Source organism: Chanodichthys erythropterus, chromosome 4 (genome assembly GCF_024489055.1).
Source record: "Chanodichthys erythropterus isolate Z2021 chromosome 4, ASM2448905v1, whole genome shotgun sequence".
Classification (NCBI taxonomy): Eukaryota; Metazoa; Chordata; class Actinopteri; order Cypriniformes; family Xenocyprididae; genus Chanodichthys; species Chanodichthys erythropterus.
In genome coordinates, this window is record NC_090224.1 from 31,349,673 (window position 1) to 31,374,710 (window position 25,038).

Genomic DNA, 25,038 nt, shown 5'->3' on the forward strand with positions numbered 1-25,038 from the left:
GTTGTGTTAAGAGCATGTTGCTGTAGTTCGTACTCGGTTTGGTGAAATGTGCGGCATTGTTACACACCGCGTGGGTGTTCTTATAGTTTTGTAAGTAAGAGTTAAGACACTTTTGTACCCGTTTTCCCCTGAAAGCAGTGCAGTCTCGCGATCCTGTCTCTTGTGTCTGCAGTGGCTGGAGACTCAACGCGGCTGCATAGATCAAACAGAAGGAGCAAAAGGCGTGACTTCTCCAGACTTTGAAGTTTTACGTGCGATATTCTTTTAACAAATCTCGTCCTGTTTCCACGGCGGTAATGGTTTGTTATGTACCGTTACCAATCCATAAACAGGCAGAGTAATGCAGCGGCAATCAGATATTGTCTGGCAGGAGGAGCGCGCCTTTCAGACACGTTTGAATTGCCACAATTAAATGTTGTGTTGTGAATGGGGAGGGGAAAACCTACATTGACTAATTCAGATTGTTTTCTTTATCTGTAGGTTCGTCCGGATTCCACTCTTGCTCACCATGATAATCTCAGGAATGTGTAAAGGTTTGTTTTATAATCGCTATATGTTGACATATGCCTCATTTTTTGTTCAATAAAATGTGTATGCAAAAAGATTCCGAGATTTGAATTTTTTTTTTTTCTCTACCGTGCATGTCAATCAAATATTTATAAGGTATTTACATTTAGCCATTCAGCAAAATTGTTTGTAGCTTGGGTAAACTCGGAACTCGTTTGTTTGTTAATCCATGCATTAAGAGTGCATTTGGTTATGTCTAAGGTCTGGCTTCCCTGGGTTTCAAATGATTTACAAGCACAAACTATGTAAAAGTGGCAGTCCTTCCGGCACACTGAGTGTCCGAGTTCACTCACTCAAGTGGGGCAATGTAGGGAATAATGAATGAGGGTATAGGGGGCGATTAGGGCTGCGTTCCACTTGCTAACTTCCCTCTGTCTCGTGGACTCGGATGTGCGTCGTCATTGCTTACGTTGCATGAGTGCCCACTACTGGCTGAGCTCGTGCATAAGGTTTAGATGGAACACACAGACCTTGATCACTTGGAATTCACTATGGATTATTTATTATTTAAACCACTTTTTACTTATGTATTTGTTTAATGCACCATTCTATATGCATATATGTTGTTAGAGAAAATGTTTAAAATTATATGAGCTGTTGGAGAAAAAATATCAATCGTATAAACTTTGACTCTGAACATAAGGTAGCTACAAGTATGTGATTAAATCTCAACATCAGTAATATACACTATTATGTGATTAATTCTCAAAATTAATAGGCCTAAATCATACACTTCAGTTAAGCATGATCAAAGAGTATAGAACCCAAGAGGCGACACGACTCCGGTAGCGCGGCCGCCATTATGGGGTGAAAAATACAAACTGGACCATTGAATCCTTCACATCGTATGCACCCAAAATTGGCGAATTTCACTGCCAAATCAGAAGCACAATAGAACAGTTTTTAAATGAAGTCATCAGTAAATTGTATGGCTCCTACAGTAAATGTTGTATTGTCTTATATATGTTTTATTTTACCAGTTGTGGAATCCAACCATTCATCCATCTGAGGTAGTTAGCCTACTTTATTGAGTATTTCCATTTTATGCAACACATTTATTAATAGTAAATTAATAATTAACAAATTTAAGATCATGTTTGCAGCTAACAATATATTTCAGACCAAGTGGAGTGATAATATAGTAATATTATTATAATAATTACTCCACTAATTGAAATAGGCTATATTGTACGTTTTAATGGATCACGCTAAAACATAATTAATTTGATGCATTGCTGTGTCCATTATCGCATAAATCCCATTTTTGGACACTTTTGCTTTAAAACCCTTCCGCACGTAAGTTTCAAATATTCTGTCTGACCCCCCCAGCGTGAGTTTTTTTAAGGCGACCGTTATTTAGAACGTATCGCTTTATGGTTTCCATGGTGACGCGTCATTGCTTGTTATGTGACACACCGCAGCACTGTATGAATGATGATCTGCTTTCATTTAATTTTTCCTTTTTTATTCAAAATATTCACAAATTTGTTAACTATACCATGAAATATCTAATATTCCGATTGCCAAATATGTGCAAGTGGATGTGTTTTGCTGTTTAAACACCTTCATAACGATCGCGTTAGTTGAGCCATATGAGCGATGGGCGCCGCCATGTTAGTTTGCACCGCGCAGAGAATCGGATCTGTTGGATTTACAACCCGTGAATTTATCCACTTCTCCCGAAATACATGAAAGTAAGTGTGCCGGTGAACTGGGAAAGATTAGAGTAAGCTTTTCAGTTACTTTCACAATGTATATCTGATATGAATTAACGTTAAACGTGTTGTCAAGTTATAATGGAAAGGGTTGTTATTTCCGCTTCTATAGACATCATTGTGTATTTTACAAACTCTAAATATATTGTTTTGTTAGTACTCATGTGCATTTAAATGTCTGAAACCTGAAATGAACATTATTTGGTTGAAAACACTGCATATATGTGATATGAAAAGCGCTGCGCGCGTCCGTCTCTGGTTTAGCGTCAGTTAAAGCGCGCACGCACATTTGAATTTGGCAGTTGATCATGTAATGCACTGAACGTTCTAATCACACCGGTGTGATCGTACGCTCCTGGGGCCAGCCAAGACTGATCACACCGGTGTGATCGTACGCGTTAAAGGGTTAACAGACATTATACAACACTGCAAAATCCAGCTGTTATAATTAATTTATTGTCCAACATTCCCAATTTTTCTGATGCATGTCCTTAATTTAATTTCATATTTTGGTATTAATTTAGTGTATCAATTCAGTTATAATGCTAATACTTGAACTTCAAAGAATTTTAACCCAAACTGACTTAAAAGTGGAAGACTTAAAGGTGCTCTAAGCAAAGTCACGCGTTTTTAGGTCAAAACAGTTTTTTTCACATACAGCAAACATCTCCTCTCTATCCGCTAGCTGCCTGTCCCCTGAACACACTGTAAAAAACGCGGTCTCTGTAGTCGCCACAAGCTCCGAAAACGGCAACAAAAACAAACTGATGCAGCCTGGACCACTTAACATAATAAACATGCTCCAGCCAATATCCGACAAGCGGCGTCAATACGCAAGCTACTTACATTTTAAATGCGCGTTCATTACTGTTTCAGGAAGCACGGAGGGGAGGGCCAGGATGAGGAGGAGGGAGGGTCTAGCTAGCCTCTGTTTTGTTTGACAACACTTCGAACGTCAACAGGAAGTTACTCCGCTCAGAATCGCGTAGAGAGCCTTTAAACACAAAGTGAAAAATAAACTGTTAAAACTGTTAATTTTTTTTCGTAACAAAGCAGCTGATGGTGCCATAGAAAGTGTCGCTTTTTGTTGGTGTATATTCTTTGGCATGATCTGCTGTGATGTCACAATCAAGTTGAATTGTGGGATATAGAGCTGCTTGAAGTGTACATCAGAGTAGACTCGCTCCCTTGGTCAAAATTGAAGGGACGAGGGTCTGTCCATATAAACTTCCCTCATCCACTTCTCAAAGTGGAACGCATTTCAAAATGGCAGTGGGGATTCCCCCAAGGGCAAGTGCTTAGGGATGTCTAAAAGTGGAGTGGTTCGTTTTTTATGCCCTTTCCTTGCTAACTTCCCTCAGTGTCGTTGACTCAGATATACGTCATTGCTTACGTTGCACGAGTGCCCACTACATATCAGAGTTGTTTGTGGTGGGGTAAATTAAACACTATATGCAGAGATATCACAATCGTGTTGCATTGTGGTATGGAGCTGCCTGAAGTGTACATATGAAGTAGACTCTCTCCTTTGGTCAAAATCGAGGGTCTGTCCATATAAATTTCCCTCGTCCACTTTACGAAGTGGAACACACTTCTGCGGATCCACAGACCACAATGCAACACGATTGTGATGTCACAGTAGCAACTCACACACCTTACACCTGCCCAACTCTACCTGCAAAGTATAGCTCCAACCCTGATATAACACCTGAATCAGCTAATTAAGATCTCCAGGAGCACTTGATAATTACAGACAGGTGTGTTAAGCAGGGCTGGAGCTGAACTGTGCAGGAAGGTAGATCTCCAGGAACAGGGTTGGGCACCCCTGCCTTACACTATTCAAATGATGGAGGGAAAAGTATTTTACAACTGTAAGTTACAGTAGATCAATCAAGCAGTTTAGAAGAGTTATACTGAGATATATTTGTATGTTTCCATAGCAGATTCCAAGTGACCAAGAGCTTTAGGGTGTTCCATTTAAACCCACTGTAAGGGTTTAAGCAATGACTGGTACACATAGGGAAGTTAGCGAGGAAAGGGCTTGAAAAAGTGTCCAAATCCTTATTTTATAAATCCTTATAATGTAATTTATAAGGCAACGAAAACACACTTTTAGCAGTGAAATGTCCTTTAATGATGAGGATTAAGATTTCCTTTTACAAAACAGAACAAAAACTTGAACCCTCAAATCATAGTTATACTATGAACAAACCATCCATTCAAGTATACACATGTTTTATTTGTTGAAAGTGAAAAGGTGAAATGTCAACACATAAAAACTAAACTATGTTTATGAATGAGTAATAAATATTGGCTTGAGGCAGTAAAGGGTTTGCAGGAGCTGTGTATGGAGAAGACGGGCATGTACTGGCAGGAGCTGACGCTCATAAACACTCTTTTCAAACCCGACACCTTGACTTCCCTAAATGTTCCTTTGTAGCGTCACTGCATGGAGCATATTAGTGACTTTTAGAAATTTTCTCGGTTCTGCTCAGGATGTCCTCAACATTGAGTAAGACAGGTGGACGTGTTGATAAAGACAAGAAGTGCGCACAAAGAGCCCAAGGTAGGAGAACCAATAGCGGTGTGCATACATAATTCACAGGAACAGTTCTTATAACGTATCCTCTTTAAACTATTTTGGGTGGACACAATATTCAGCATGTTTTAATCTTCAAGTTTGCTTCATTATATCATGATAAAATGGAAATGGAAACAAACAACATTCTCAAAAACAATCGGGGAAAAAAAAAAAAAAAAAATGGAATGTGAACTTTTTGTAGACAAACTTCCTCATTTATTTCACTGAAAGTGAACCTGCTTATACCTGTTCCCACCTGCTCTAAACCATTTACAATGTTTTGAAATGACAGCATGTCGGTTGCAGTGCTTTAAAAGTTGACTCCAAACCCTTGTTTTTGTGTACTCATGCTCTTTGACTCTTGTGAAAAAGCCTAAGTTTGATTTCTTTCTTTACAGATGAGAAGCAGGCAGTCCAAGAGAGAACTTTTACCAAGTGGATAAACATGCATTTAAAGAGAGTGAGAATTGTCTACTGAAAGGCCAATCAACATATTCTGCTTTTGACATGCAACAAAAGGCCAATCCAATATGATTTTCAAATTTATACCTTTGTTTAATCTACATGATATTTTCCATGAGTAGACCTATTACTGCAACAGAAGTATTGACTATGTATTAAAGGGATAGTTCACTCAAAAATAAAAATGTAGTCATCATTTACTCACCCTCAAGTTGTTTCAAACCTGTATAAATTTCTGAATTGCTGTACACAAAGGAATATATTTGGAACAATGTTTGTAACCAAGCAGATCTCTCCCACCCCACAATGAGTACCATAGTAGGAAAAAAAAATACTATGGTAATCAATGGGGGGCGAGATCTTCTTAGTTACAATTATTCCAAATATCTTCCTTTGTGTACAGCAGAACAAAGAAATTGAAACAGGTTTGAAACAACTTGAGGGTAGTAAATGATGACAGAATTTTCAGTTCCCTTTCAGTCGGTCACGTTCGACGTACGTCAGTAGTGACCGACGAATTGGGATATCGCTTAGAGAGCCCTATCATCTTCGTGTAAACTAAAACAAGCCAATGGAATTGGCGTGCGATATTTGCATAATGCGCACCGCCCCCGACAGGTGTATATAAATAGGAAGCAGATGCAATCGCACTCTGTCTTTCGCTTCGGAGCCATTCACTGGTGTCCTATTTAGAAGACTCCTTTCTTCGTGTGTTTTTCTTACTAAAACACTGCCTCAGAAGAGGATCTGCAGCGAGCTTTGGTGCTGGTGAAGAGGGCACGTGCAGCGAGGTCGCGAGTGTCTGAGGAGCCGAGCTATAAGCTCTAAACTGCTGTTTTCACAGCAACACAAAAAAGAGTGTGTGTGAGGCAGCGATTTGGGCCGGTTCCTCGGTGTGTCAGGGAGTGGTGTACCTGACACATCGCGTCGCTCCCTGGGTGCTTCAGCACGAGTGAGTTGACTTCCCCTTCTAAAAGAGCTTTACAGACGAACCCTGACAGGCTGTCATATCGTCTGTGCGTTACTAGTGCGGTCGTTCCCTGGTCCCTGCTGATGGGCACAATCGCTGCATCTCGTGTTTGGGCGTTCAGCACGCTGAAGCAGCGTTTGTGGATGGTTCATGTTCCCATTGCGGGAACATGACCATCGCGGGGCTGAGGTCGAGGCTCTCCTTCCTGAAGTCTCAGGAAGCGGGGAGTCCCCTCTCCTATGCCGCGTACGACCGTTTTCCGGCCCCGGGAACCGGAATGACGGTACGGCGCTGTATAGGGAGGGCGACCTGAGGATAACGGTCAGGGCTCCCCCGTCGAGCGGAAACGCTCCGCGGGCCCCTGCCCCCTCATCAGCACCGCAACCCATCCTGCCGCCGTTGGTTTCCGCTGGGCCCTCTTCGGACTGTCCAGCCGTTACCTTTGGTGCGCCGGCGGAGGATCAGATGTCGATCGCTGCGTCGGAAGGCGAGTTTGAGTGTTTGGGGGAGGAAGATCCGGACGCGCTGCCGCCCTCCGGGACGGCAGCGTTGCCCGAATCGGATCCCGAACTCTCGGCTGTGCTCTCCCGGGCCGCCTTGTGTGTCGGGCTCGAGTGGAACCCTCCACCCTGTCCCGGCCCATCGCGGCTGGATGATTGGTATTTGGGGGCGGGTCGCGCTGGCCAGCCCCAGCGTCCCGCCCCAATGCCTTTCTTCCCGGAGGTGCACGATGAGGTGACCAGGTCTTGGCAGACACCGTATAGTGTTCGTTCGAGGCCTGGCCCCCCGTCCACCTTCACCTCCCTGGACGGCGGGGCAGCCAGGGGGTACGCGAGGATCCCGCCAGTCGAGCGGTCTGTTGCGATGCAACTGTGTCCAACGGCCGCTGGCTGGCATGGTGAGCCGCGACTCCCGTCCCGGGCCTGTAAATTCTCAGCCGGTCTGACTGAGAAAGCTTACAGTTCCTGTGGGCAGGCTGCCTCTGCCCTGCATGCGATGGCGCTTTTGCAGGTCTACCAGGCAAAAGCGCTGTCGAAATGCCCCAGGAAGGTCCTGACCAACAGCTGCTGGGGGAGCTGCGCGCTGCCACCGACCTCGCCCTCCCGGCGACGAAGGTGACAGCACGCGCTGTTGGTCATGCGATGTCTACCTTGGTAGTCCAGCAACGCCATCTCTGGCTGACCCTGGCGGACATGCGGGATGCCGACAAGCAGAGGTTCCTAAATTCCCCGTGTCCCCGGTCGGCCCTGTTCGGCGACGCGGTGGAGAAGCTTCGCCCATCAGTTCTCCGCTGCACAGAAGCAGGCTGAGGCTATCAGTCACGTTATGCCACGGCGGTCCGCTGCTGCCTCCACCCAGCCGCCCGTGGCTCAGCCTCAGCCCGCTCGTCGCCGAGGCGCCCGCCTGCATCGTCCTCCGCCCCTGCTAAGACGGCAAAGCAGCAGCCTACACCAGCCAGACAGCAGGGTGCCGGTCGCGAGCGTGGTGCCCAGCCCGTCTCCGCTAAGCCCGGTGGTAAGCGTAAGAGCAAAACACGGCACTGAGACGGGCAACCTGGAGGGGAAGGATCTTGCTCTTCGGGAGAGTTTTCCACCATCTCTCCCACCCCCGGAGGAGGGCCGGGCGGAAGGTGTGTGTGGCTGTCTACCGCCGCTGGCTCTCCGGAGTCCAGCGGTACCCCTTTTCACAAAAAGAGCAGTTTCCTCAAACTCCAGGTCACAACAAGGGGTGTCTGTCAGTGTGCCAGGCTCCGCCTCGCCGCTGACAGCTCCCCTCCCATTCGCCAGCAGGTGGCAGTGTGATGGTGCAGACCGCGTCCCGTGCGCGGTCTCCCATGCACACTGCTGCCTCGCAGAGTCTGACCCCACTCCGGGCCGCCCCCAAGCCGTCCGGGTCGGGTCCCCTCTCTGCCTTGCTGCCCCACCCCGGTGCGTCTGTGGTGCCTTTGGTCCTGCTGGCTCAGTGTCTGGAAGCGTGGAGCACGCTCCCCAGCCTGTCCAGTTGGCTCATTCGTACTATCAGACTCGGCTATGCGATTCAGTTCGCCCGGCGTCCCCCGGTCTTCAGGGCTGTCCACTTCACTCCGGTGTCGTTGGACAGTGCTCCTGTTCTCCTGGTGGAGATTGCTGTCCTCCTGGCGAAGGGTACAATCAAGCCGGTCCCTCCAGCCGATATGAAGTCGGGGTTTTACAGCCCCTACTTCATTGTACCGTAAAAGGGCGGTGGGCTACGGCCAATCCTGGACCGTCCCCAGGATTGGTTTGCAGCAATAGACCTGAAGGACGCATACTTTCATGTCTCGATTCTGCCTCGACGCAGACCCTTCCTAGGTCGGTCTGCGTTCGAGGTCGAGCATGTCAGTACAAAGTCCTACCCGACTTGGTTGTAGCTCCCAACCGGTTGGGTCTTCAGGTCAACTGGGACAAGAGCAAACTCGCCCCCGGGTAGAGGATCTCTTGTTTCGGTCTCGAGCTAGACTCGGTCGCACGGACTGCGCGTCTCACCGAGGTGCGCGTCCAGTCGGTGTTGAACTGCCTGAGCTCGCTCAAGTGCAGGACAGCGGCTCCACTGAAAGATTTTCAGAGGCTCCTGGGGCATATGGCATCTGCAGCCGCGGTAACGCCGCTCTGATTGCTTCATATGAGACCGCTTCAACACTGGCTCCGCGGCCGGGTCCCGAGATGGGCGTGGCAGTGCGGCACGCTCCGTGTCCCCGTGACACCGAGCTGCCGTCGCACCCTTATCCGGTGGTTGGACCCTTCGTATCTGTGGGCCGGAGTACCCCTCGAACGAGTGTCCAGGCACGCTGTGGTCTCCACAGATGTCTCTGCCACGGGATGGGGGGCCACGTACAACGGGCATGCAGTGACAGGTCTTTGGACGGGGCCTCAGCTGCATTGGCATACCAATTGCCTCGAGTTGCTAGCGGTTCGTCTTGCGCTGGCCCGCTTCAAGGAGCTGTTGTCAGGCAAGCACGTTCTAGTCCGCTCACTAAGCATTGCGGCCGTTGCGTACACCTACCGTCAAGGTGGTCTACGCTTCCGTCGCATGTTGCAACTCGCCCGCCATCTCTTGTTGTGGAGTCAGAAGGATCTGAGGTCCCTTCGGGCCACTCGTGTCTCAGGTGTGCTCAACCGTGCAGCCGACGAGCTGTCACGGCAGCATCTACTTGCGGGCGAGTGGCGGCTCCACCCAGGCGGTCCAGCTGATTTGGCAGCGGTTCGGCGAGGCCCAGGTAGTCCTGCTTGCCTCCCCGGAAACTGCCCTCCGCCAGTGGTTTTATTCCCTGACCGGCGGCACGCTCGGCACGGATGCCCTGGCACACAGCTGGCCCCCGGGTCTGCGCAAACATGCGCTTCCCCCAGTGAGCCTTCTCGCACTATTCATGTGCAAGGTCAGGGAGGACGGGGAGCAGGTTCTGTTAGTGGCTCCGTACTGGCCCACTCGGACCTGATTCTCAGACCTCATTCTCCTCGTGACAGCACCTCCCTGGCCGATTCCTCTGAGGAAGGACACCCTGACTCAGAGACGGGGCACCCCTGTGGCACCCGCCTCCCGATCTGTGGAACCTCCACGTGTGGTCCCTGGACGGGATGCGGAGGTTCCTGAGTGATCTCCCGCAAGCGGTCGTAGACACCATCACTTCCGCTAGAGCTCCTTCTACTAGGAATCTCTACGCGCTGAAGTGGAACCTGTTCGTCGAATGGTGCGCCTCTCGCCGAGAGGACCCCCGATCATGTTCGGTCGGATCCGTGCTTTCCTTTCTGCAAGATGGGTTGGAGCGAAGGCTGTCTCCCTCCACCCTCAAGGTGTATGTTGCCGCCATTGCCGCACATCACCATGCAGTTGAGAGTAAGTCCCTGGGGAAACACGATCTGATCGTCAGATTCCTGAGGGGGCCAGGAGACTGAATCCTCCTCCCCCTTCCTCCGTACCCTCTTGGGATTTGACCCTGGTTCTCACAGCTCTCCGGGGTCATCCCTTCGAACCTTGCAATCAGTCGACCTGAAACTAATGTCTCTTAAGACGGTTCTTCTGGTTGCATTGGCTTCCCTGAAGAGGGTAGGGGATCTGCATGCATTTTCGGTCGACGAAACGTGCCTAGAATTCGGGCCCGGTGCTTCTCACGTCATCCTGAGACCCTGGCCTGGATACGTGCCCAAGGTTCCTACCACTCCCTTCAGAGATCAGGTAGTGAACCTGCAAGCGCTGCCCTCGGAGGAGGCAGACCCAGCCCTAGCTTTGCTCTGTCCCGTCCGCGATCTGCGCGTTTACGTGGACAGAACGCGAAGCTTTAGGACCTCAGATCAGCTCTTCATCTGTTACGGAGGCCAGCAGAAGGGAAAGGCTGTCTCCAAGCAGAGGATGGCCCACTGGATAGTGGATGCCATCGCCTTGGCGTACGAATCCCAGGGCGTGCCTTGCCCGCTTGGGTTGAGAGCCCACTCCACCAGAGGGGTGGCCTCTTCCTGGGCGCTGGCTCATGGCGCCTCGCTGACAGATATCTGTAGAGCTGCGGGCTGGGCGACACCTAACACGTTCGCTAGGTTTTATAGCCTACGTGTAGAGCCGGTATCCTCGCGTGTACTCGCATCCACTAGTCGGTAGACGTGTTGTACCCACTCTAAGTGTCGGCTTGCAATGCCATTCCCGCCTCTGGCCGGATACGTGCATACTTTCACTCCAGTCGCGTTCCCCGCTTGGCGAACCCTGTCGAGTTCCTCCACCTCCCCCTTCGGCTCGGACATTGCGGAGTGTCTGATGCCAGGCCTACATCCGTCGCTGACGCTGTCTGTTGGCTGGGGCCCATATGTCGTGACCCCTCTACGTGAGCGGTCCCATATGTGTATTTTCCACGGTTTAAAACTCCCTACGGGCCGAGTCCGTGTCTTTCCCTTAGCAGAGCCAGCTCTGCTGTCACCTGTCAGATGAGTCTCCCCCTAACCAGGTGGAGCCATCCCAGGGACTCCATATGCGTACTGCCCCCGGGCCAGTCCATATGTGTATTCCCACGTAAACTCCTCCCCCATTGGGTAGGTAGTGGTCTCCGCAGCGTCCCTTCGGGTTCGCTTTCCCAGTGTGTCTAGTTTACTTAGTGGGTAGTGGTAGACAGCAGTAGACTCTCTCGGTGTAAGCTCGCCCCCTTCACCGCCAGCCGGTGCTATGGGCGGCTGAGCTTGCGCTGGGCACTGGAAGGGGTTTCGTAACTGTGGCGCTTTAGTTGGGATCCCAATTCGTCGGTCACTACTGACGTACGTCGAACGTGACCGACTGAAAGGGAACGTCTCGGTTACGTATGTAACCCTCGTTCCCTGAAGGAGGGAACGGAGACGTACGTCCCGTCGCCACAGTTTCTGTACCCTCGCTGTAGTGCGGACACCAGTTGTCTCCTCAGCGAAAAACAGAGTGCGATTGCATCTGCTTCCTATTTATATACACCTGTCGGGGGCGGTGCGCATTATGCAAATATCGCACGCCAATTCCATTGGCTTGTTTTAGTTTACACGAAGATGATAGGGCTCTCTAAGCGATATCCCAATTCGTCGGTCACTACTGACGTACGTCTCCGTTCCCTCCTTCAGGGAACGAGGGTTACATACGTAACCGAGACGTTTTTGGGTGAACTATCCCTTTAAGGTGTTGATTTGTAAAATAAAATGTCAGCATTTTTTTAGTTATTGCTAATTAATAATAATAATTAAAAAAAAAAAAAACTGTGCTGTTCATTTAAAAGTAGTCATTAATTGTCATCTACAAAGTGCTACATTTCATTTAAGTGTCTTTCTGTGTTGTAGTGTGAACCACCTTTACAGGTTAATAACTTATTCATTGATATTCAAGATGGAAAGGTTCTCATGGCTCTTCTAGAGGAACTGTCAGGCTGTAATTTGGTTTGTCATCACATATTTTACTGAAAAGATACAAAGTTTGATCACTATAAATCTGTCATACATAAATATGGCTTTCCTAAACAGTGTTTTTCATGTGCTTTAGCTTGATAGATTCAGGCCATTTCCACATCGCATCTTCAGACTAAACAATATTTCGAAGGTCTTGAATTTCCTTGAGGACAGAAATGTAAGTTTTGATTAAATTTGTTGTCCATGTCTTAGTGTGAAGCCCTGTACATGACATACATGGTGGGTTAAAAAAGATACCATGGCCACAAATTAAGTATCGTTCCCTCACTTTAGTTAAAGGGTTAGTTCACCCAAAAATTAAAGATTTGTCATAATATACTCACCCTCAAATTTTTCCAAACCTGTATGAGTTTCTTTCTTCTGTTTGAAGAATGTTGGTAACCAAACAGTTGACGGTAGCCATTGACTTCCATAGTAGGAAAAACAAAAATACTATGAAAATCAATGGCTACTGTCAACTGTTTGATTACCAACATTCTTCAAGAAACTCATACAGGTTTGGAGCAATGTGAGGGTGGGTAAATTATGGGTGAACTATCCCTGTAATTGATTTTTGGGTGAACTATGCCTTTAAATTGGGCCATATTGTATAAAATAAAACAAGGGAAAGAATTAGTGACAATGATTTAACTAGAACGAGGGGACTAATTAATAAAACATAGCCATCAGTATTTATTTTTCCTTCCATATGTCATGTGCAACTTTACATTCATATGTAATAATTGATATTATTTCCACACAGGTGAGTCTTATAAATATTGATTCTAATGATATTGCTGATGGCAATCCTTCGGTTGTTCTCAGGCTAATCTGGAACATCATTGTATACTATCAGGTAAAGCACACTAACATTGCGTAACGCTCATGAAAGAGTTCCATTGTTCTTTTGAGTGAGTGTTTGATCTACTGAGTTATTGTGGGCTAAAATATTTTACCTTTCTAAGATTAAACAGGTCACGGGAAGCCTGGAGAAGTTCCCTTCTACCTTCAGTCTGCTGTCATTACCTTGTGGCAGTGATTCTTCAGGTCGTAGTTCTCCAGTATCATCTGGAGATGACGTTTTCGGCACTCTACCCTCTAAAGGCAAGAGGTCATCTCAAAATCTCAAGTACCGCGGTACAGCCATAAAGTCTCTGCTTAGTTGGGTGCAGAACTGCACAGCAAAGTAAGTGAATTAACTTACACAATAAAGACAATTGTGTGTTTCTCAATATGCAAATTGTTAAATTGTTCATTTGAAGGTGTATCCCCCCCCCAAATTTATATTTGTCATCATTTACTCACCCTCATGTAGTTTCAAACCTTTTCTCCTTTGCAACACAAAAGGAGACAGTTTGAAGAATGTACTGTTTGCGCTTTTCCATTAAACTGAAATTGAGAATGAGACTTTCAAGCTTCAAAAGGATGCAAAAGCACAACAAAAGTATCATAAAAGTGGTTGATCAGACTTTTGTTCACTATATTCCTTTTAAAGCCATGCGGTAGCTTTCTCTTTTCACGTATAATCTCCTTCTCCATGGAGCTGTAACTGAGGATCATGAGTGAGTGTGTTGAGTGTGTTGAACTTGAATTAGATCAGTTGGATTCAAAAACAAATAATTTAGAGTGATTTTGTGAAGCAGTTCAAATGATTAATTAAAAACATATAATTCAAAAGAACAATTTGTTCTCAAATTAAGCATCACTACTTCTCTCATGGACAACACACCAATGTGGATGTTATAATGTTCAGTAAAACTTTTTAAAGGGATATTTCACCCAAAAATGAAAATTAACCAATGATTTGCTCACCCTCAAGCCACCCTAGGTGTATATGACTGTCTTCTTTCAGGCGCATAGAATCAGAGTTAGATTAAATAATATTCTCGCTCTTCCCAGATTTATAATGGTTGTGAAGGGGTTGTGAGATTTTGAAACCCAAAAAAGTCTGCTTCCAGCAACCCCAAAGAGCAACCCCTGACCCGACGAATGATGTAATGACGAATGCGGAAGCACAGAGGATAGATCAAAACAAAACACCAAATTAGAACTAGAATATTGAGAATTTTAAAAGAGAAATGTAGAGGATTTTGAAATAAGATAAGAGGAGCTTGATTTTGTTGAACCGTGAGAGGCATCTAAGCTTACAATACTCCTACATCCTACATCGTGTCAGGCGTTACTCTTTCGCCGTAAATTGATGAGTATGGTCATCTGCCGGATGCTAGTTATTATAGTTTATAAAGTTTTAATTAAGAAATTTTTCTTACAAAAACACATCGCTTTGCTTCAGAAGGCCTTTATTAACCCCCTGGGGCTGTATGGATTACTTTTATGATGGATGGATGCACTTTTTTGGGCCTCAACATCTCATGCCCCCTTCACTACCATTATAAAGCTTGGGAGAGCCAGGATATTTTTTAATATAACTCCAATTCTGTTTGTCTGAAAGAAGACAGTCATGGGATAATTAAAATGTTTTAATGTGAACTATCCCTTTAATTTTACCTTGTTGATCAAAAAAAAAAAAAAAAACAACAACAACAAAATCAGAAGACTCTGCTTTTGGTACGGAAGAGGATTAGGGCCAAGCAATAATAATAAAAAAAAATAAAACCATCTCGAGATTAAAGTTGTTAAATTTCGAGAAAAAAAATCGTTAAATTTTGAGAAAAAAGTCAAGATAAAATGTTGAGAATAAACTCATTAAATTACGAGAAAAATACAAATTTGTTCTCATAATTTGACTTTTTTCTCGTAATTTAATGACTTTATTCTCATAATTAACTGTTTATTCTCAACATTTTATCTAGACTTTTTTCTCTCGAAATTTAACGACATTTTTCTCATAATTTAACAAATTTGTTCATGTAATTTAATGAGTTTATTCTCAACATTTTATCTTGATATTTTTCTCGAAATTTAACAAGTGTTTTATCGAAATTTAACAACTTTAATCTCGAGATGTTTTTTTTTTTATTATTATTGCTTGGCCCTAATCCTCTTCCGTAGTATGGAGTACGGACCACTTTTAAGATACTTTTATGGTGCTTTTGCATCCATTTTGTCCACATTAAATTTACTTGCATGGAAAAGAACATGAAATTCTACAGAAGAAAGACAGCTGATACAGCTTTAGAACAATATGCAGCTAATAAAATTAGTAGAGTTTTATTTATTTGTTTGTTTGTGATATATGCCTTTAAAGGTGCAGTGTGTAAATTTTTGCAGCATCTAGCGGTAACGGCGCACACCCCTCGCACCCCCCCTTTCGGAGAAGCTACGGTGGCCATCTGGCCCACATGTTGTAGTCTGAGAGAGCAGAGAGTAGCTTGTGTGAAGCAATGGGGTTTCTTCTTACTTCTAACAAAAAACGGTCTCTGCTTCTAATAAACCAGACGATTACTACTACTACTACTACTACTACTACTACTACGACTTTGTGCGCATTCAACATTTTAAGCTGCCCCTAAAAACATGAATGATTTAGAAGAACAACATAGTGACGAAACATGCTCTGTAGAGCGTTTAGGGCTGCTGTAGAAACATGCTGGCACATTATGGCAACTTGACATGGAGGGGGGATCCGCGGTATATGAGATAGAAATGGCTTGTTCTAAGGTAATAAAAACATAACGGTTCATTATATTGCATTTCTGTCAATAGATCCTCCCAAATTTTACACATTGCATCTTTGTATCTAATTGGAATTTACATAATTCAATAAATCTTACAAGAATATGCCATTTTAATCTTTTCCTTCAGATATGGGGTAGAAATTCATGATTTTGGTAAAAGCTGGAGGAGCGGAATGGCTTTTCTGGCTCTCGTTAAATTCTTCTGTCCTGAATTTGTGGACATGAGGAAAGCTTTGTCCTCTGAGCCCCGTCTAAACATGGAGACAGCCTTCACAGCAGCATATGAGTGGCTGGGGATTTCTCCACTGCTGGATCCAGATGGTAACACACACACACGCACACAAACACACACGTTGGATTTCCATGTTGGGGATCTTTAAATTGTACAAACTATATATTCTATCCCCTACCCTTAAACCCACCACAGAAAACATTCTGCATTTTTACATTTTCACAAAACATCTATTATTATGAAAAGTATTACTATCTCTTATTATAAAAATGTCCCCACAAGGACAACGATTTTGGATATTGCCATCTTTGCCCCCATTAATGTAGGGTTTACATTTTAGTTTTGTGACTGGATAGCAAATAAGCTGAATTTTTGTTTTACATCTTCAAAGCAATCTGGACCGCAAAGCAGGTGTGTTTGGTTATTTGACTTTCTTTCTTTCTTTCTTTCTTTCTTTCTTTCTTTCTTTCTTTCTTTCTTTCTTTCTTTCTGTCTTTCTTTCTGTCTTTCTTTCTTTCTTTCTTTCTTTCTTTCTTTCTTTCTTTCTTTCTTTCTTTCTTTCTTTCTTTCTTTCTTTCTTTTTTTTGTTTTGCTCTAGATGTTGCAGTGCATTCACCAGATGAGCAGTCTGTCATCACTTATGTAGCCCAGTTTCTTGAATGTTGTCCAGGCCATGGTGAGGTGAGGATATGTTTATCTTCCATATGAATGATTGAATAGTAAAGCAGATTAATAATCATACAAAGCAGCATTTCAAACCAAACAGCTATTACTTGATCAACTTGATCCGATGTGATTGTGAACCCCTTGCGCCCTCATGTTAATCATGTGGATTATTTTTTTTAATTACTGGGTTTTGCCTGCAAAAATTAGCCAAACAATGGTAAAGGTGCTGCCACGAGTATCAAAATTAAAGGTGGCAAGCTGAAGAGGAAGAGCCATGCTATTAAGATTTATTAAGATACTTTTATTTTTTATTTTTAGTCATGTGAATACCTATTGAAATTACTGGATTTTGCCCAATGTAAATTTGCCAAACAATGTTAAATGTCACAGCACATGTGATATAAATAATGCATACTATAATGTATTCATATATTATACAACTCCAAAATGTTGAAAATACATTAATGGATCCGTTTCAGAGGCTAGATAGTTTTTTTTTGTTTTGTTTTTTTCTTCTCCCTGCCAATGATGTTGATTTAAATTATTATTATTTTCTTTTCTGAATGTTTTTAAAGTTTGTGTCATTTAGTTGCAAAAGATCTTGAGTCATGGCTTTGAATTACCAAGAAAAAAAAGAAAAAAAGGAAAAAAAAAAAACAATCATTGTTGACATGCACTAAAGCAGGGGTTCTCAACTCTGGCCCTCAAGATCCAATTTCCTGTAGAGTTTAGCTCCAACCTTGATCAAACACTCTTGCTTGTAAGTTTTTAGTAATACTAAAGACCTTGAATAGCTTGTTTGGGTTTGATTGATTAGGGTTGTAGCTAAACTCTGCAGGAAAGTGGCCCTCAAGGGCCAGAGTTGAGAACCCCTGAACTAAAATATGGAAGCTCATCTTAGAGTTTAAAAGAGATATAAAGATATGAAGTTGCATTTATATGTAAAGTGTCAATATATAAAGCCATTTTGTAAGAAGTAAAGTTACAAATGAGAGAAATACAGTCACAATTATAAGAAAAAAAAAAAAAACAATGGCACTAGTGAAATATAAAGTTATGAGATATGTTGCTACTGTGATAAAGTAGAAATTGCCTTTCCATTTACACTAAGGTGGAAAATACATACAAAATTATAATGTACAACCATGGAACAAGTTATTTTAATATTTATTCTCAAAAAAACAATAAAATAAACAGTACTAGTAAAGAAAGATATATTGCTAATCCCATTGCATTCATGGATTCACAGGACAGTGCATCAACAGATTCCTCTAGAGGCACACCAAACTCCATTGAAAGATGGGACAGACCTTGGATTGATTCAGTTAGCTGTGTGTTACAATCTAATGCCTCCGCTGAAGCTTTGAGACACCTTCATAACCCTTCTGAGACCAGCAAAGAACAACAAACCTACCTTACTGGAGATCAAGAACTCAGCTCAGAGTCACTTCCCGTCTGTCCTTTAGACAACCCCGTTGGTTTAGCTGCTTTACCCCAACATTTCCTCAACGTGAAAAGTTCCAGCTGGTCAAATGGACAATCCCTCTCGGACTCCACTGGGGGGCAATGTTGCAAATCTTTAGCTGAGATTTCAAAGGGAGCTGTTTATGCGATGTCAATGCTGGATTCAGATGAGGAGGACGCATACAGCTATATCTTAGAGCTGGACCATAAAGCTGGAATAGAGTCAAATGTCGACTTTATGGATACATTTGATTTAAATGTTGTCAGTACACTTGAATCCCAAGGAAGTGAAAGAAACTCATTGTGTCATTTGTGTGATACACAGAGTCATTTAAAACCCACAGATGTACTGATGTCAGGTGACAGCAAAAGTACAGACGAAAGCACACTGGGTCAAGTCATTGACATCCATGTGTCCCAAAGGGACTGTGACTCTCTGCCGATGAATCAAACTGATATAGACAACACAGTAAAGACTGCCAGATCATCTGGTGATGAATGTTTGGACTTGGACTGTTCATTCAACGTGAAAGAGCGTATTTACTCAGATGTATTTACTCGGACTCACAGTGATGATGCTGACGATGTGCAAGTGGAAAATGGCCTTCATAAGGAAAAAACTAGAGGGGACCTTTTCCTTTGTGCAGTGAAGGATGGTATATCGGAAAATGACCAATATGAGCAAAACAGCCTTTTATATCAGAGTGTTTTGGATAGAATAACTGAAGAACCTGCAGTTTCAAATACACAGAGGTTTGAATTTTTTTCTACATACATTTTATTACCTGCTCGTTAGAAATGCATGCCTCTACCTACATTTTTGCAAAACTCCAAAAACATAGCTATATAAACATTCACTGTGGTTTATAACTGAAATGAACACTAGTGGCAGGAAAATGCTAACAACTTTAATTTTAGTAATTAAAGGGGAACTATTATGCAAAATTCACTTTTATTGGTGTTTGAACACCAATTTGTGTCCACAGTGTGTGAGAACAACCTATAATGGTTTTTAAAATTCACATAAATCAAAAGCAGTCTCTTCAAACGAGCTTATTTAGATTCCCCCTATGATGATGCCATAGAGACAGAGTGACACGCGTCATAATCTGAAGACCACGCCCACCGGGGGGGGAAATAATCCAACCGTCTCCATTGACTTTGTATTGCGTGAGGCTGCCTCTTTGTCTTTTCTGACTTATTACAAAAAACAGAACAATGTCTAAAAGCTGCTGTGACAAGGTGCACAGCTAACAAGCTAAAAAACCCAGAAATAAGTTTTTATAAGCTGTCGATCCCACAAAATGAATGTTTAAGGACATAAAAGTGGATATAGGCAGTGAGACAGAGCGGAAAGGGTCATAATTACTTTAAGAAAATACACTGGAGGGGGTCGTAATCGGCGACAACATATGCTAAACAAACCAACAAAAACAAACCATTTATTATTTTTTACCATGTCAAAGAATTATTTCACCTGTCGCCGATTACATTCCCCTCCAATGCATTTCTTATAGTAATATGACGCGTTGCTCTCTGTCTCACTGCCTGTATCCACTTTTATGTCCTTAAAGGGATAGTTCACCCAAAAATGAAAATTTTATGTTTATCTGCTTACCCCCAGTGCATCCAAGATGTAGGTGACATTTTTTCTTCAGTCGTTTACAAATGATGATTTTTAACTGCAACCGCTGCCCTCTGTCATTCAAATAATGGCGGTTGATGGGAACTTCATCTATAATGCTGTGTTCACACCAAACGCGAATAGAGCGTAAAATTTGCGTCTACCGTGTCTAGTTTGCCGCTTGAACATTTTGAATGTTCATTTGAATTCGCCCGTCTAGAGCGTAAAAAACAAGCGTCCGAGGCGAAATCCGCTTCTTATGTGAGGGGCAAGTGCTAGGCGGTTGTCTGTTTGCAAGATGGCTGATGTTGATCGTGCGTTCATCGAGAGAGCCACTGCTTTGTATTTACTCTGGAGAGCAGAACAGCGGCGTAGGGGTCAGCGTCGCGGGAAGGCCGCGGGTCGATAAACGTGTACGTGACTCAAAAGTGAAATGTGTATTTACAACTTACCAGTTAGCCCAATCGCTAAACGCCTCATTCGCCCAGCGAGACCTCCAGACGCGCGTAAACGCGTCTGTACATTGACTTAACATTGAAATCATTTGCGCCAGACGCTCTATTCGCGTTTGGTGTGAACACAGCATAAGAGTGAATAAACCTTGCTTAGACAAATCCAAATGAAACCCTGCGGCTCGTGACGACACATTAATGTCCTAAGACACGAAACGATCGGTTTGTGCGAGAAACCGAACAGTATTTATATAATTTTTTACCTCTAATACACCACTATGTCCAACTCCGTTCAGGACTCCTTTAGTGATGTCTGATCGCACTCTGTCAACGGCAGTGATGTCTCGCGCATATACTTCAATGAGTGTCAGACATCACTGCCATTGTCAGAGCGCGATCAGACATCACTTACCGATGCTGAACGGAGTTGGACATAGTGGTGTATTAGAGGTAAAAAATGATATAAATACTTTTTGGTTTCTCTCACAAAACGATCGTCTCGTGTCTTAGGACATTAATGTGTCGTCACAAGCCGCAAGGTTTCATTTGGATTTGTCTAAGCAAGGTTTATTCACTCTTATAAATGAAATTCCCATCAACCGCCATTATTTGAATGACAGAGGGCAGCGGTTGCAGTTAAAAATCATCATTTGTGATCGACTGAAGAAAAAATGTCACCTACATCTTGGATGCACTGGGGGTAAGCAGATAAACATCAAATTTTCATTTTTGGGTGAACTATCCCTTTAAACATTCGTTTTTGGGGGTCGACAGCTTATAAAAACTTATTTCTGGGTTTTTTAAGTTTTGTTAGCTGTACACCTTGTCACACAGCAGCTAGACATTGTTCTGTTTTTTTGTAGTAAGTCAGAAAAGACAAGGAGGCAGCCTCCTTTTCACAAAGGTTGATTCTGAAACATACAAGGCTGAACATCCCTACTGACGATTTTGATTTTTAGTGTGTGAGATTGTCCTATTTTGTTGTTGCTGGTATGCAGGATCATGAGCTTTTGAAGCTCTGCCCTCTTCTTGAAAGGAGGCCAGGAGCAACAGCTCATTTGAAATTAAAGGGACACACACAAAAATGGCACATTTATGCTCATCCTCAAAAAGTTTCAATTTTAACACTATAAAAAAATATATATGGGGTATTTTGAGCTAAAACTTCACATACACACTCTGGGGACATCAGAGACATATTTTACATCTTGTAAAAAGGGAAATAATAGGTCCCCTTTAAGGAACTTAAAACTTTTATGATTGAGGGGGCAGATTTTTGCAACCCATAACCAGCTCCATGTATGTAATTTCTAACAAAGTAAACTTGCTTGGCAGTTTACCTGGTACAGCTTTGCACTTTAGATTCAGAACGCCCTAATGAAACAGAAATCATGATGAAAGAGCTCAAAGATTTTTAAAATCATGCTAAAATTACATTGTTGCTTCAGCAAATGTGTATCATATATTTGCCTATACGTTAACATTATCCTTTACATCACCATATTTACATTGATCTGTTTTGGATAAAACTGAACATGTTTTAACTGGATATTTCACTTTGAAACATGCATAATAATAAGCGTGATATCATTCTGCAGAAATGTTGCCACAGGCACATTTTTTTCCCCCATTGAGCCTGGTTTGGTTTGAAAATTACCAATAACTGCCTCTTCCTTCTGTGTTTTAGGAACGGGTGTTGTGACCGAGCTAGTTATGAGGTGGAAGAGCTACATGTGCTTCTGTTCCTCTGGATGCTCGCCTACTGCTGCCTTATATATCCTCACCTGGATATCTTAAGTCTATTAAGTAAAACCTAGCAATATAATTACAAGGAAAGTTGTACAAAGTAAACTCAGTTTATCTCCTTCTCACTGTTTGTAAGGGCACTGTTTCTTTGTCAGGATCAGTGCTAAAACTTATCACATACTGGATTTGCAGTTGAAGAGTTACAGACTTGCAGTAGACTGTGGATTTTCAGTATGACATTAGGAGAGAATGCCAAAGGTCTTAAGGTATGTTTAAACTTTGAAAAAGGTCATATCAATTTTATGCTTTTGTTTGTTTGTTTGTTTGTTTTTTCACAGTTATTGTTAGTTAAGGTTTCTTTCACCAAAAAGTCATAATTCAGTTTTACATTACTTTTAGAAAAAGAGTGATTCAGGGATGACAAAATTTTGTAGGCCAGACCAGAAATTAGTAACACCCTGGTTCCCTTAATAATAATCCTATAGGGTTAAGAAAATAACTTGTTTTCAGGTTTTACAGCTCATTACTGCAGCACTCTATAAATATTGCCCTTATTGTACCTTTAATATATCTATGTACAAAATTGTCTTTGCATGTGACATGAGCAAAAGGTTCATTGTTATTTGAAATGGATGATTTTTTTATGAATAATATTTCCCTGAATCTATGCACTGATACTGTTTTATTCATTTATTTTGTTTCATTAATTACTATAACAAATAATCTAGCCTTAATCTGACATGTATAATGTTGTACAATATTGAAAAGCATTAAATAATAAAATAATATGAATATTTATTTTGACACCCCTTGTACTCAGGAAATGAAAAAAAAGTTTGATTTCATTTGACAGTTTTTTGACAGTTGAATGCCTCATTATTGAAGCTTAATATAATTGATAGGCCTACCTAATAATCTCATTAGAACAGTAGTTTAACAGTTTAACACTATCAGATGCAAACATGTTGCAATTTATAACAAATGTTTACATGCAGCAATAAAGTGTCTTTCAGTTTGTCCCAGCAATCAAAGTGTGTGTGTGTGTGTGTGTGTGTGTGTGTGTGTGTGTGTGTGTGTGTGTGTGTGTGTGTGTGTGTGTGTGTGTGTGTGTGTGTGTGTGTGTGTGTGTGTGTGTGTGTGTGTGTGTGTGTGTGTGGAGATCTGGGGGAGATAAAACAGGCTAAACTGTTCAAATATATACGACTAAGCGTGGGCTGGGTGAGATTTGTGCCCTCGCTACAGCAAGCCAACCTCTTCTGAGAATGTGTTTGTTTGCTTTCAAGGTCAGGGCTGCTAATCAATGTCAATATCTTTCAACATTTCCCTTGGAAAACGATCCAAAGAGGAGTTTGGACAGTTACGTGTACCCCTAGCTGTGGTTATTGTGCAGCATTGAGTTATCAGGAGATTATGTATAGTATTATTTTGCTAGTAGCAAAGATGCTAATCCTCACTTCTCCAGGGGAATTGGACAATCCTGAGAGATGCACGTGCTAAACGGTGTGGAAGCTACTATGGATGCCCTACAATAACCTTGTCTTTGGTTTGTTTGCTGCTTATAGTAGGGGAAGGAGAGGGAAAATCATTGTTTCTCCTCAGTTGGACTGTCCTTTGCCCTTGTGAAGATGACACGGATCTCAAATGATCCGGCTCTTAATAAGGCTTGACAAATGGGCTTCTCAACTTCACAGAGGCCTCAGTGGAGAGCACATTTTCCTGGTCATCCATAACCTAAAGAAGACCCTTATAAAACCGCACCTGCAAGCACAATTGTGAACTAGGAACTTCCAAGAGAGCTGGAGACACCATAAAGGGCCAGTTCTGCTCCATCCCTCAATGAGAGGACAAACAAACCTACTTTGATAAACATTCTATTGCAACCCAGGCTAATTTCTCCAAAATGATATTATGCAAAATGATAGATTTGCTTCTTGCACGTTTCAGGACACACTTATTTCCAAGTGAAATGTCCAATGAGTGGCACTAAAACCAAATTCAGTTTTATTCGAAACAGGTGAACCTGAAGCTGGCAACGCTTTATTGCGTTAGTAAAATTTCATTGTTGTATGTATTATGACAGTTCAGAAATGAAATATCCGACAAGTAGCGCTAAAAGGTTCATGTTCTATTGCATTTGAAAATAGTGTACCTTCTACACTGAACTCAACACTAAACCTAACCGATAGTGTTAAATGCAAACATGAAATAAAAACATGATTTGCTGAGGAACCTTGCCATTGTGAGTCTTTGTAATCATTTATGTGCAAGTGCAATCCTGTACCAGGAGGACTACCTAGCAAGTTTACTATGTCATAGTTCACAAAGTTTTTAGGTCATATCATAGTATTGTGCAAGGAACTCTACGAAAATTAGTCTTTATTAACAGAATAATCTAACCCTGTAAGCATACTTTTATCTAAAAAGGAAAAAAGTCATTACCATTGAACTGTTAATTTCAGTTGGAAACTCCAGTTAATTGTATGTAAAGGTAATTTTTTGGAGTCTTGCAAAAACATAGGTATAGAGGCACATTTTTCCAACAAGCGTAGCATAGGTTGCTATATTTTAATAGGTATTCAGTCCAATTCAGTTGGAAATGTTTTGATTATTTTCAACATAAAATTGAAAGTGCATTCAAACCACTTTTGTTGCACAAACTTTATACATCATTTTATGCACAAATCACTGTAATGCTGTTTGTAGGAAAATAGGATGAAGCATTCAGCAATAGACAGACAGGGTTGTTGTGGATATACTAACTCCAATTTGGATACTGCATTACACTACTATGCTAGTGAAGCTGCCATACACATAGTCCAGAAAACTGACTCTCCATAGCTAAGTGCACACTTTGATCTGGCCTGTGTGTTTAAGCATACAATACATTGGGGTCTAGAAGTCTTTGGTTTAAAATGTAAAATAAATAAGCAAGAATGTACATGTTCTTGTAAATTGTTTAGTATATGGAAGAAAAAAAAAAAAAAAATGAAAGAAATTTATACAATCTAAGAGAAGTGGGAA

The 25,038-nt window shown here is 42.6% G+C and overlaps 1 protein-coding gene and 1 non-coding gene across 3 annotated transcripts; both read left to right on the forward strand.

Annotated features, from left to right (window-relative positions):
* On the forward strand, positions 1–23,379 carry clmnb (calmin b). Of its 2 annotated transcripts, XR_010894935.1 has the most exons (12): positions 1–90; positions 481–533; positions 5,262–5,323; positions 12,091–12,186; positions 12,290–12,373; positions 12,959–13,051; positions 13,161–13,381; positions 15,961–16,154; positions 16,664–16,746; positions 17,981–18,948; positions 21,959–22,283; positions 23,301–23,379. XR_010894935.1 is itself a non-coding variant. In XM_067383436.1 (11 exons), exons 1-11 carry the CDS (start codon positions 47–49, stop codon positions 22,086–22,088), a joined length of 2,028 nt encoding a protein of 675 aa, XP_067239537.1. In that variant the 5' UTR covers positions 1–46; the 3' UTR covers positions 22,089–22,684. The 2 variants fall into 2 exon arrangements, 1 of the variants encoding a protein (XP_067239537.1); XM_067383436.1 differs by lacking the exon at positions 23,301–23,379 and having other exon boundaries at positions 21,959–22,684.
* LOC137019552 (small Cajal body-specific RNA 13) lies at positions 166–410 on the forward strand. Its single transcript, XR_010895095.1, has one exon. It is a non-coding gene; the product is annotated as a small Cajal body-specific RNA 13 (non-coding RNA).
* Positions 23,380–25,038: the final 1,659 nt, after the last annotated feature.